This window comes from Simochromis diagramma, unplaced genomic scaffold (assembly GCF_900408965.1).
Source record: "Simochromis diagramma unplaced genomic scaffold, fSimDia1.1 OVJJ01000602.1, whole genome shotgun sequence".
Taxonomy (NCBI): Eukaryota; Metazoa; Chordata; class Actinopteri; order Cichliformes; family Cichlidae; genus Simochromis; species Simochromis diagramma.
In genome coordinates, this window is record NW_024387040.1 from 11,979,710 (window position 1) to 11,992,647 (window position 12,938).

Consider the following 12,938-nt stretch of genomic DNA (forward strand, 5'->3'; position numbering starts at 1 on the left):
CACGCAGCGCTGACTCATGCTACTTTTGCACTTTCCTTTGCACACAGAGTAGCCAGGAGAGGCTTGTATCTGTAAATAAATTAAAGAGCACACTGCTGTAAATCATCTGTTCACTTCATGTCTTGTTTTATGTGCTTCTCAGGTAACTTTGTGTGTGTGTGTATGTGTGTTGCAGTGTGCCTGATGAGGGTTCAGTATCAGAGGACCGCTCTGTTCCCCCATCTCCTGAGGACAGGGACAGTGGTTTGTTCATGCTAAAGAAGGACAGCGAGAGACGGGCCATTCTGTACAAGGTCCTCAATGAAGACCAGGAAAAGGTCATCTCCAACCTCAGGGAAAATCACATGCAGGTGTGTGTGTGTCTACTTGTGTTATATATAGAGTGGAGATATAAGTCTGGTTCCACAAGCACACTGGGGGGACATATATTGTTGTGGAGAGAGAGGTCTGTTCACCTGAGCAAACATGATGACTCAGCTTTCCTGGAAGACCCAGTTTAACGTTTTGGTTATAAAAGTAGTGGCTTTGTCTCCAGGAAACAAGGGCAGATCATAAGCCACATTTTACAGGTAACTTCTGCTAATCACAACCTGCTTTGGAGCAGGTTATGTTGAGAATCTAATATAGGCTGGAAATGCCACGCTTTCACTGATTCTTTTATTTACAGCACTGTATAAGTGTGGTGTAGATGTTCTGCTGAAGGAATATATTTTATGTATATAACCTACAGAGCCATACATACTAACACAAATTGCAGTTTTTATCTAGAAATTTTTGCTACCTGCTCATCTGTTAATGACTCTCGAGTAGACTGTGTCCCATTGATCCATTTTGTGCAGAAGAGTCAAGTGATACATCAAATCAAGTGCACACAGAGCTCTAAGCATAAAGCTGGGGTTAATGGGAAGAGTTGATAACCACCGTAATGAAATCTGGATCATGATACCCCAGCTGGGGTTTCAGATTTTACCAAACCAAAGAAAGCCTGGCTATGTTAGACTTGCTTCATATTATACCCCTATGATCTATGTCTGAGCAATTTGCAACACAGATTGTCATTACTGTTTCACTACCATGAATCCAGTGCAGTCACAGGGAGCCTAATTGCAATCTAAAATAACTGTTGTTCCTGATTCTTCCATTGGGGGGCGTAATTGGTCTTTCAGAATACTAATATCCTTTCCTATATAAAGAAATGTACTTTATTGCACAGGGTAAAATCCTAAAAGATAAAGATAAAACCCAACCAGGAACAAAAATCTACAAAATCACTTATCATTTTTAAATTTTTTATAATAATCTTAATAATATGGGCTTGTAATGCTACAGTTATTGATCACTAGGCTTAAATTGCACACTCTGCTAAAACTGTGTGTAGGGTAGCGAGGATCTCCAGCTGTCCATCGATCACATCAAGCAGATCATCTGCATCCTTCGAGACTTCATCCATTCCCCGGAGCGGCGCGTCATGGCGGCCACCATCTCCAAGCTCAAGCTGGACCTCGACTTTGACTCCACATCCATCAACCAGATTCAGCTGGTGTTGTTTGGTTTCCAGGACTCGGTCAGCACTAACCCACACACACACACACACACACACACACACACACACACACACACACACACACACACGCATGGTTTCATTCCAATTGTTTCATTAGAGAGCAATTTGGGGTTCATTTTCTCGCCCAAGGATACTTTGGCATGCAGACTGGAGCAGCCAGGGATCAAATCACCAACCTTTGATTTGTAGATGATGAGTGCTACCTCCTCTGCCCTCTCCACAGAAAGAAGACTTCAGTTCAGTTTACTTTCTGTACCTTTCGTCTCTGACAATAATGACAGTTTGTTTTTTAATTGGTGTCCTTAACTGCCAATTAAAAAGGCCCTAAAAAGTATTTCCACGTTTTCCACTAGACATCTTGCCAAAAACAATCGAATAAATGTGCAATCAGCTATAGTGAGTGTGGAATCTTGTGAGTGTTGAAAAAAAACTACAAATAAAAGTGTCTATACTGTAAATGTCTGTGCTGACCTTCTCAGGTGAACAAGGTCCTGAGAAATCACCACATTAAACCCCACTGGATGTTTGCCATGGATAACATCATCCGACGAGCTGTGCAGGCTGCAATAACCATCCTTATACCAGGTGGGCATCTCTGGCAGCTGCAGCCTGTCATGAGCTTTTTACTCCATCTAGTGGACATTAACATCCATGCTATTTTACCTTTTCCGATTTATAGGTTTAGTAGTTTAAGTAGTAGAGTGCACACAGAAAGCCAACAACATAACATCAATTACCTTGACCTATGACTTTTTTACTAACACAATAGAGCTGCAGACCCACTTTGGCCCGGCGTCAGAGTGTGAGGGAGCAGAGAAGGAAGACGAGGTCGATGAGGAGGAAGCAGAGTTTGGACCCATTTTAGTGCAGCAAACTGACGAGACGGGGACAACGTCCGATCCCACACACTCTGCGGTCAGCACTGTGAACTCCTCCCACTCCCACGAACATCAACGCTCACATCATCATCTAGGCGCCCAGCTGGGCAGGCTCAAACACGAAACCAACAGGTACCCACTTAATTAAATGTTTTGTTTACCACGGTTAAGGTCAGGTGGAAACCTTCACAGGCTCATGTGGAATTTTTTCTCCAGGCCTGCATGCACAGGTTTCCACTTGTAACTGAAGCAGGAAGCGGAAAACAAGGACAGAACGTGAAGTTACAAGCATACCCACATACACTGTCACTATCTCTTCAGGGCTGTTTATGATAGGTGGCTGACATACCCACAGGGGCATGAAATGGAGCAAATTTCTGCACAGTCCTAATACACAAAACATTAAAAATAACAGCATGGTGCCAGTAATCACCTTAATCAGATGGTAATTACTGGCACCATGCTTCAATGATACAGAGAGGGGTTTTCCTCAGCTCTTACATTTGCATTTCAAGTTGTTTTGTTTTTCCTTACTGGCTCACAAATGCGGTCATGTGAGTGGCATCTATCAAACGCAATAATGTCTTCATTCATACCATCAAGAGACATGTGATCAGTGATTTCATCATCACCTCTTTTTTTAGCTTTTCCTTTACTGCTTTTAGCTATTAGTAACTTCAACTTAAGACGCTTTAGTTCATTACTTTAGATTTAATCTTTTTCAGCCATTCATTCAGATTTTGGTATTTGTTCTCAGCATTTCTGCTTCATTTTTGCCTCTCAAACACTCTCAAACAACACACCTGCAGCTGACTCTCTGCAGACTTTTGAATTTTTAATTGAGATAGCCTCGTGGAAACTTTATTAATAAGTACCACAGTGGAAATGGGACTGCAAAGAACAGTCTGATACTCATGTTGACTTTGTAAAAACTGCATCTGCACTTTAGCCCTGTGCTTGTACAGCGATTTAGTCATAATGTAAAAATCTACTTTTAGCTGCTTACTGCATATTTGATTTGGCGTGGTTTTTACACTAGAGATAATCCCAAAGGCATTTATGTCTCCTCCTGAAATAGAACTGGGGATTTTCGCTTGTTTGACAATTGTGTAATGCACTATAATGCGATTCTTGTATTTAGCCGTTGTACTGTGTAGCTATAGCTCCTACCAATAACTGACATTAATGCGTGTGTCCAAATCAGTTCCACTATGGAATTTCAAAGCAGGAAGTTTCAGTATAAAATAGTTTGTCCAAACATCTTTACATTGTGTATACCAGGAGAAACTATAGAAATTAACTTAACAGATATTATTGTTGTTGCAGGCTGCTGGATGAGCTGCTACAAAAGGAGAAGGAGTACCAGCAGGTCTTGAAAGCCACCCTGCAGCAGAGAACACATGATTTAGAGTTGGTCCGAGTCAGACACAGACCCCCAGGTAAACTGAATCACTCACACATTTCCATCCCTGCTAAGAAAAAGTGCCATGTTTAAATATGCTTAACTTTTACAATCTGACTTCTAAACTGGTTCCATAAAAGACTTATTTCTCCAGGGAAGAAGGCTAGGAACATTTTGAAGGTATTTGCATGTTTAAGATGAGACTAGATAATAGAGATTTAAGTAAGATTTAATGTTATTTAATGTTGTTAATTTGTTGCAATTTCTGAAAAAGAAGTATTGTAAATCAGAGACCACAGTCTATAAAATTAGACCCTGTATCCATATCCATAAGGAGTTAGATCAGGAAAAGAATACTGGATAATAATGTTAGGGTTGAGTTAGGTTGGGATTCAGTTGTGGTAACACTATATAATTTATATATTTATTTTTTGCATAAATGTATGATAATATTCCACAGATAATATTGTAAATAATTCAGCACTGCTGACATGTGCTTGACACTTAGTAGGTTGTGTTTTTACATCTGAAACGTGATTCCCACCCAAAATAAAAAGGAATGTAAACTCGTAACCAGATATGTAGGTACTACAACTGCTAGCATGAGGCTTCTAATCTCAAACAAATTAATGCCAGATAGCCAAGAGCAATAAACTCTACCAGCATCTGAACAAAGTTTAGTCATGGGAAGATTTCTGGGCTCCATGGAAAAGATAAGGTAGTGAATGACCACACAGTCTACAGGAAGAGCTGAACAAGATTAGAGCCATTGTGAGAGTGAAGGCTTCAGGCCAGAGCCATAAAATGTGATTTCCATGGGTCAGGGTGCAGATGGAGATGGGAGTGATCCTGTGTTGCATTGTCCAAATAGTTGTGGATCGACCTGTATTAAGTCCTAGTTATCATTCAATTCATTCTTAAAAAATGTTTGTTCTAAACCTACAATGTTTGGAAACCTGTTGCTCTCAGTGGTAATGCTTATGGTATTTTTTTGTGGAAATCTGAAAACCAAGAATTCCTCAAATCCTGTTTCAGGCTTTGAATTAAATCTTCTGCAGATGGGATCAGAAATTGTAATTGAGAGTTAGTTACTCTACACTCCACCAGTATAAACAGTGAAAAAATACAAAATGCTATAGCATTTTTAGCAGCTTCTATTGCACATTTCTATTTCTATTAGTAAGTTAATGATATAGGGCTTATGTTCAGAACTGCTTGATCGTGATACAAAAACACTTTTTTCTTCTTCTGTTATGAAAAAGAGGAAGTAGGGGGAAATAGATTGTACAGCTTAATCCAACAGGAAGGTTTTAAATCTAAACAAATGCCTTTCCCTTGAATCTTTCTCAAAGACATTATAGCCTCCTTAACCAAGACTCTATTCTTTAGTGTAATTAATCTCTAATCCAGCTGGTTTAAAACCCTCCTGAGCGCCTAATGGAAATTTGAAAGTGCAGTCTCTCACACACTCTAATTTCTTTAGAGTGCTGCACCCAATGATAATGATAGGTATCAATTTTATGTCCTCTACTGATGATCCATATATTGTGAGAAAAGACTTCTTCCACTTCCACATATTGCAGTTCAAATATTTGGGGGTCAGACAGTTGGAGCAGCAGAACTTTAAGTGGTAATGTGTATATATTTCAGATTATCCTGTGAATTTAAGATAGAGCTGTGCTTTAATTAGTGGTTTGAGTTTGGCTCTTTGCCGGGGACTTTTTCTCGTTGCGGCTATTTTTAAAAGTCCTTGTCAAGTTTAGTATACATCTCTTTGAAGTTGCACGTCAGCCTGTAGCTGCTTGTGCAGCTAGTTTGACATGTATAGGTGCCAAAGTGATGATCCAACATTCTTGTGCTGTCGTCACAGAGAAGAGATCATTAACCCTGTCATGCATGAATTATGACAACCTCAATCAGGATTTTTTTCTTAAGTATCTTATTTATCTTTAGGCATAAAAGGATGAATAAAGTACTTAAAAGAAAAATCCTCATTGAGGTTGTCATAATTCATGCACGACAGGGTTAAATAACAGTAATTACAATGTAAAACGTCATCCAAGTATATTAACATTAAACGACCATTGGGTGGCAGGGTATGGAGTGACACATCAGTGTCCAATGTAGTGTTTTATGTGCAAGTATACCATCAACACTGACACAAATACAAGAAAACAGCCTTTGACTAGCTGCTCACTGTAGTGACCAGAAAGGGTTAATACTGAAGATCAACATGTACTTTGAGCAAAGTGTTCCTATACCTGTCGTTTCAGACATTTCACCTCCATCCATCCACCACATCCCAGCAGACCATGAGCCAGACAAGCAGCTCATCGACTGGCTGAAAGAGCAGGGCGCAGACCCCGACACCATAGACAAGGTTGAGTATCTTTATATAGGCCATTAGTGTGCAGCTTATCATTCTAGTGCACCGTGGCAGTGAAGTGTCAATATAAAGTAAGAGTGCTTCTGTTTTTGTCCTAGTTTGTTCTTGAGGAATATACACTGACGGACATTCTTCGTGACGTTACCAAAGAGGACCTCCGGTGCCTACATCTACGGTATCTGCACATAAGTTATATAAAGCTAGTCCTGCGGTCTGAGAAATAAACACATTTCATAAAAGTCATACATTTCTTTCCAAGTACATGAAGAGTAAATCTTCATCATTGCCTCCTTGACATTTACCTTTTATAGGTCACTGACTTTCCAAACTCCTCTGATCTTCCAGAAAACATTAGAATGGTTAAATCACACCATTTTTCTTCCACAAGGTTTAATGGTATCTCATTGTACGAATAGCCTCTTCTGAAGTGGTCTGATGTCATTTTACCGTTTATAACTGCAAAAGTCTTTTAGAAACTAGGGATGCTGCTGACCTCGGTTATCTCCTGTCACAGAGTAATAGGTCAGAGTTAAATAAAGTCAGACTTTTGCAAGCATACAACAAAAGTTTGTTTTGCAGCTATAAAATACTTCAGAACTGTTGACCCATTGCCATTAGCTTCTCCCATGGCCTATAGTACTGCATACCAACTTAATAGATTAGCCCCACAGATTACCACTTATCACAAATATATGATTTAGCATTTTGACTCAGTAAAACAGCAACATTTTAACCAAAAACAATGACAGATTGAATGGTTTTGCTTTGTGACAAACCATTATTTCATATGCTCTGGCAAGATTTCCCACACAAGACTGCTGTACTGATGTGTTTGATAAGACTTTATCATCCTTTTTTTTACCTCAAAGGACATAAGCGATAAGAGAGTTAACCTTACAGCCTTTTTTACTGCCTTTTTCAAGTTATACTTTTAGCTAATAATTAACATGCACATGTAGCTGTGATGTGCTGTAACAACATCTATGCTTCCTTTCAGGGGCGGAATCCTCTGCCGGATCTGGCGAGCCATCCAGCGGCACAGAGAACGAGACAGGCTGGCCAACGACAAGCGCTCAGAAAACAATGCATGATGGAGTAGAATTCTGTTGTGGGGAAAACACGCACATGTTCACACATTACCATGATCTCTCCTTTTTCTCTGACTCTACGGTGCCTTTTTAAAAAAATGTTGTTTTTGTGTTGTATGTACAGGACTCACTGAATCCACGTAGAGTCCGACTTGACCAGACCAAAGTGCTTTAGTGCAGGCACTACTGTGTGTACCTTTGTGCTTGATATTTATGAAACATGCTCCCCTAATGTTTCTTCAGAGCATTGATTCTCAAGCTTTTTTGAAATGTTCACTTTCAGGAGTGCCACAATTTTTGTATTTAAACAAGCACTACAGCCCTGAACTTTTTAGGGACTTTTCAGAAGTCACATGTGACCTCTTTAACTTGACTGCTCCCTGGTACAAGCACGTCATGTGGCATTAACGGGTGTCATGTTTACTGCCTTCACCTTCAGCCAAGCTCCAAATATGCAAATGTTTCTGGAGTTTGTTTCTGAAATTGTGCAAAATTCAAGAATGACAATAGGTTTAATTTCACATTGTGTCTTTGGCCATCCTAATGTAAAGCCTCTGTTTCTCCCAGAAGGACATGGCTTGAGAACCACTGCTTTAGGATGTTAAAATCTGCTGTATATTGGTACAGTCAGCTGTGCTGTCTATGATGAAAAGAGTCCTCAGCATTAAATGAATTTAGGTATCTGCTGTATTGCGCTCTGCATCTTTTAGACTTGCATTCTTCTAAGCAAACTGTCCTGCTTACCTTAAAATGTTGTGTCTCTAAATATACATTTCAGCCTAAAGCCTTAAATTAAACATAATGTAGCATGCACATATATCACTGCTGCTGATCACTGCCTTTAGATTTTTATGCATGTTATTTATTAGTCGTAACTACTCTCTTGTATTCTCTATCTGTATTTAATTTATTTTTTATTCCACCTGTCATATTATATGTTCTTTACAATTCCAATAAACCTGGGAAAAGCAACATTTTTGGCTGATTTGCTTCAGCATCACCTCTTGGTTTTCAGGTATTTGTCCGAGGAAGAAATGAGTCCGGTCATTTTCCGTGTTTCCGCCAAATCATTAATGTTTGAATTTTCTGGCCGTTTCATTTTAAATGTTTTAAAACAGTGTTTAGGCCCATGAGGGAAAACTACACCACTACGCAGGCAGTTTACATAAGACTCTTCTTTAGCAGTGTGCATGTTTCTGCTGATTCTGCATGTCTGTCGTCTTTTCACCTGCCTGAAACCGGTTTACCAGCCCACAGATGACCTTTTACCTACTTTGTAGGTACTTGTTTGAAACTATTTTTTTGGGATTGTGTCACCTTACTCGCTGCACACTGTAAACCTATCTTTTAATGTACATTCTCTAAGTAAATTGTGATCTGTTTAGTTAAATATAAACCAAGGGTTGCCTGTTATCTATAAGAGTTACCTTCCAGATAGCACGTTATTGTATTTTGATGAATAGATCTGAAGAATTATATTGTACTGACAGGTATGATTTATTTTTTAGGGCAAAAACCCCATAATAGTGAGAAGAAAGAGAAGAGCGCAAAGGGAGGAAGAATGGAGAGAGAGAGAGAGTTAAATGATTATTAATGATTAAATGCAGTAAAATCACACGGGAAGCGAAAAAGGCTGAGAAAAGAAATGCTCAGTGCATTATGAGATCTTTAAGATATAATGGGGCCTGATTATTTGAGACCCTTTACATGAGGGGAATGATTTTCAATTTTATATTTAACAGTCAGCCAATTAAGAGCTAATATAGGAGCAATACAGCTTCTTCTTCATCCTAACATAAAGAAATAACCAGAAGTATTCCAAATGTAGCAAAAACAATGGTCAGTGCAATAGTTGTCTACAAATCCCAAGTACAGTGCTCAGCATAAATGAGTACACCCCACTACATTTGTCAGAAAACCTTTAGTTTCCTTTGAGAGTCAACATTTTCCACAAGATACTATACTACAAAATACTCTCACAAATGTGGGGCATTGATTGCAAACAAGATTTGTGAATGAATTAGATTTTTCTAACAAATTCATTCACGCCCATGTCGCAAAAATGAGTACATCCCAATTATAGTCTATAGAGAAAAGCCACAGTTTAAGACTACAAAATTCAAATTAAAAGGAATTCAACCACAGGGGGTCTAATGATTAATTTAAGAGGTGTCCAGCAGACTGGTGACTTAACAAAGAAAAGCTCTTCCCATTTCATGCTGTCAGCAATGGCTCCACATAGAAGAGAAATGTCACAAAATCCGAGAAAGAAAATCATTTCTTTACACAAAAAAGGTGAGGACTACAAGAAGATCAGAAAAGGTTTACATATCAGTCACAATACTGTAGCAAAAGTGATTCAGAAATTTAAGAAAGATGGAAGTGCAACCATCTTACAGAGACGTCCAGGCCGTCCACGGATGTTAACCTCTCGACAGGAGTGTCTCCTGATGAGAAGGGTTGAAGAAAATCACCATGGAAGTTCACTGCAGTTAGCTAAAGCAGTAGAAAGCCAAACTGGAGTGACCGTTTCCTGTGACACCATACAGCGCACACCGCAGAGGAATGGCATGCATGAGTAATGTCCACGAAGGAAGCCTCTCCTAAAGCCCATGCACAAAAAATCATGGCTAGAATTTGCTAGGGCCCATGCTGAAAAAGATGAAGACTACAGGGACTATATACTCTGGAGTGATGAGACAAAGATCACTGTTTTTGGAACTAATGGTTTCAAAACTGTATGGCGTCGTAAAGGTGAGGAGGTGAGGTGAGGATTTTAAAGAGAAATGCATGGTGCCTACAGTGAAACATGGTGGTGGCAGTCCTTATGTGGGGCTAAGTGAGTACTGCTGGTGCTGGGGAGCTGCATTTCATTGATGGTATCATGAGCTCAACAATGTTCTGCTCTATTCTGAAGAAGAAGATGCTGCCATCACTCCGTGCACTTGGTCATTGTGCACTTTTCCAAAAAAAAGGCAATGATCCAAAACACACATCTAAAACTACTGTTGCATTTCTGAAGAAGAACAGGGTGGAGGTGAATGAATGGCCAAGTATGTTTTCTGATCTGAACCCAATCGAACACCTGTGGGGAATTCTGAAGCGACAAGTTGAGCATCACTCTCCATCTAGCATCCAGGCTCTAAAAGAGGTTATTCTGGAAGAATGGAGAAAGATAGATGTTGCAATGTGTCGCCAGCTTCTTCATCCCATGCCTAGAAGACTTGGTGCTGTCCTTGAAAATCACAGTGGTCATACAAAATAGTAGATGTAGCAGTTTTTGTTGCGGGGTGTATTCATTTTTGTGTCAACCAATTTGGTTAAAACTGAAGATTTTGTGATCTAAGTTATAATATTAACCTTAATTTCATGTTATGGAGTTAAACAAATGTTCAATAAAACTCAGCCTTGTGAAAAGTTTGGAAATTGTTCTTTTGTTCATTGAGCAGCTCATTAAATTTGTACTTTTTTAAGTGGGTGTACTCATTTATGCTGAACACTGTATATATTATATAAAGAAGGATGTGCAAGTTCTCACCATGTGTGAGCTATGCCATGCTATGTCAGGGCTAGCTTAGCTTAATAAAACACCAAAATGTAAGATCTTAATGCGCTGTATCATTAACAAGTTATAAAAATGGGTCAATTGAAGTCAAAAGCCATCAAATTGACCATCAAATATTCGAGTTCAGCCTCTTAGTCATGTTCTGTGACAGGATGCAGTTAGCTAATGATGAGTATTTCCTTGAAACCTTACTCTTTCTATCACTATTCTGGCATTGATTGGTTTGTGCAACCTAAATATGCCAGTATAGAGTCTTAGTGCAATGTCCCAAGATGTATGAAGGAGAACATTTTACAGAAGCCGTCTAGACTGTAATACTGCTGCTGCTGTGTTAGTACATTAAAGGTGTTTTTAAAACCCATTAATACAAGGCTAGCCTCGCGTTGACTTTGTCTACAAACATTAAAAGCCAACTAGAAGGCTAACATCAGGGAAGTCCCAGCCAACTGTTAAGGCACTAGTTTTTAAACAGGGAATGCCCATATTCAAATCAGGCAATGTTTTTTTTTCTTTCATCAACCCACTCCTGGAACTTTTTGTTCAAATATAGTGCAACGGCAAAACTAACATGCAAATGTTAAGCAAGTCTATGTTCACCACCTTTAGCTTTACTGTTTTTTTTTTTTTTTTTTAGCTTGATAGATTATAAAAACATTCAATCATTTCCAGTAAACACCAAATTATATTAGTAGGCTTACAGATCTAGTATTCATGAAGTGAACCTTTGTTGAACATCATGACATCATCCTTTATGCATTTATACAGAAAATAACATGCTGCAAGCGGCACTACATGAGAGACATCTCCATTAGGAGGCAAGATAAAGATCACTATTTTACATGTTTATAGTGAAATAAATGTATATTAAAAAATACTTGTATGTGCATGAATATGTTAAGAAGCATATTTGATTGTTTGTTCCACTTTTTAAAATTTATTTATACAGTAAAACTGTTAATTTTCATTTGTTGCCTCAAGGCAACACTGCGCAGTTAGCCCAGTTTTTCTTCAGGCAATATAATGCATTTGAATATGTGTGTAGAGATGTGTTTGTGTGCATTTATATGATCATAGTCAATGTTTTTACTTTACAATCTGCTCATAATTACAGGACATAGATGTAAATACCTTTTATGGAAGGAAACCAAGGGAATGTGCACTCTCTTTCCTCAGAAAGTGAGGACAGTGAGCTTTCAGGGAGTGACAGTGAAGTAGAGGAGTGGATCCCTGAATGAGGTTTGAGGGACACTTAGGAGCTCAGGGGTCAGTTGGTAAAGTAACTGTGTCTCTGTGTGTGTTAGTGCCCACATAGCAAGCAGGTCTGGCCAGGATCTGGTATCAAGTCAGCACTGCTGGCTGACTTCTGACATGATAAGACGTATGTCATCCAGATATGGGCCAGGCCTGGCATAGATGGCACTGTCTATGTGATGGCATGCCACATCTGGCTTGATTGTGGCTTGGCTTATGTGGCCCAGGCCTACAGAAAACAGGTCTGGCCCAGATCTGGCATCAAGCTGGCACTTCTGACTGACTGGTGTTTTGGCAGAGTGTATGTCAACCAGATGTGTGCCAGGTCTGGCAATGAGGCCACCGTTTAGTCAAATTTTATGATTGATATATTATTAGGGACCCTAAAGCTCCCCCAAAATAGGGAGAAATATTTTTTTCCCCAAAAATCAAAAAGTCATGCAGTAGAGAGATAAGATTCATTTTCTGGAGACTCGAGATTTACTAGCAATGAATCTTGATCCATTTAATTGTCACTGAAATATTTCCAAAGTGGTGGACCAACCAGCCAAATGACCAGCATTCATATCCAATCCCCTCTGCTTTGTTTTCCATTAGCAGAGTGCATGATTTCTTTGTCAATGACTATTAATTATGCACTGCTACAAATCATTTTGCCAACTAATAAAACAGTGTGGTTTTGAAATTCAGACAAACCGACCCTCACATGTGTATGGGCTCATAACATTGTCTTGCCAGTTAAAGAGGTCATATTTAAATAACTGAATTGACATTAAAACAGTCATAAAGGTGGAATAGGAAATA

General features: G+C 39.1%; 1 protein-coding gene across 3 annotated transcripts in view; it reads left to right on the forward strand.

The window, feature by feature from the left end:
• map3k15 (mitogen-activated protein kinase kinase kinase 15) overlaps nucleotides 1-8,290 on the forward strand; it is a 28,671-nt gene extending 20,381 nt beyond the window's left edge. For all 3 annotated transcript variants that reach the window (XM_040044273.1, XM_040044272.1, XM_040044274.1), the window contains 8 exons: nucleotides 176-350; nucleotides 1,379-1,564; nucleotides 2,044-2,149; nucleotides 2,334-2,574; nucleotides 3,769-3,881; nucleotides 6,118-6,224; nucleotides 6,329-6,405; nucleotides 7,228-8,290. In XM_040044273.1, the coding sequence (XP_039900207.1) occupies nucleotides 176-350; nucleotides 1,379-1,564; nucleotides 2,044-2,149; nucleotides 2,334-2,574; nucleotides 3,769-3,881; nucleotides 6,118-6,224; nucleotides 6,329-6,405; nucleotides 7,228-7,321 (1,099 nt within the window). In that variant the 3' untranslated portion in view covers nucleotides 7,322-8,290. The remainder of the gene's footprint in view (nucleotides 1-175; nucleotides 351-1,378; nucleotides 1,565-2,043; nucleotides 2,150-2,333; nucleotides 2,575-3,768; nucleotides 3,882-6,117; nucleotides 6,225-6,328; nucleotides 6,406-7,227) is intronic.
• Nucleotides 8,291-12,938: the final 4,648 nt, after the last annotated feature.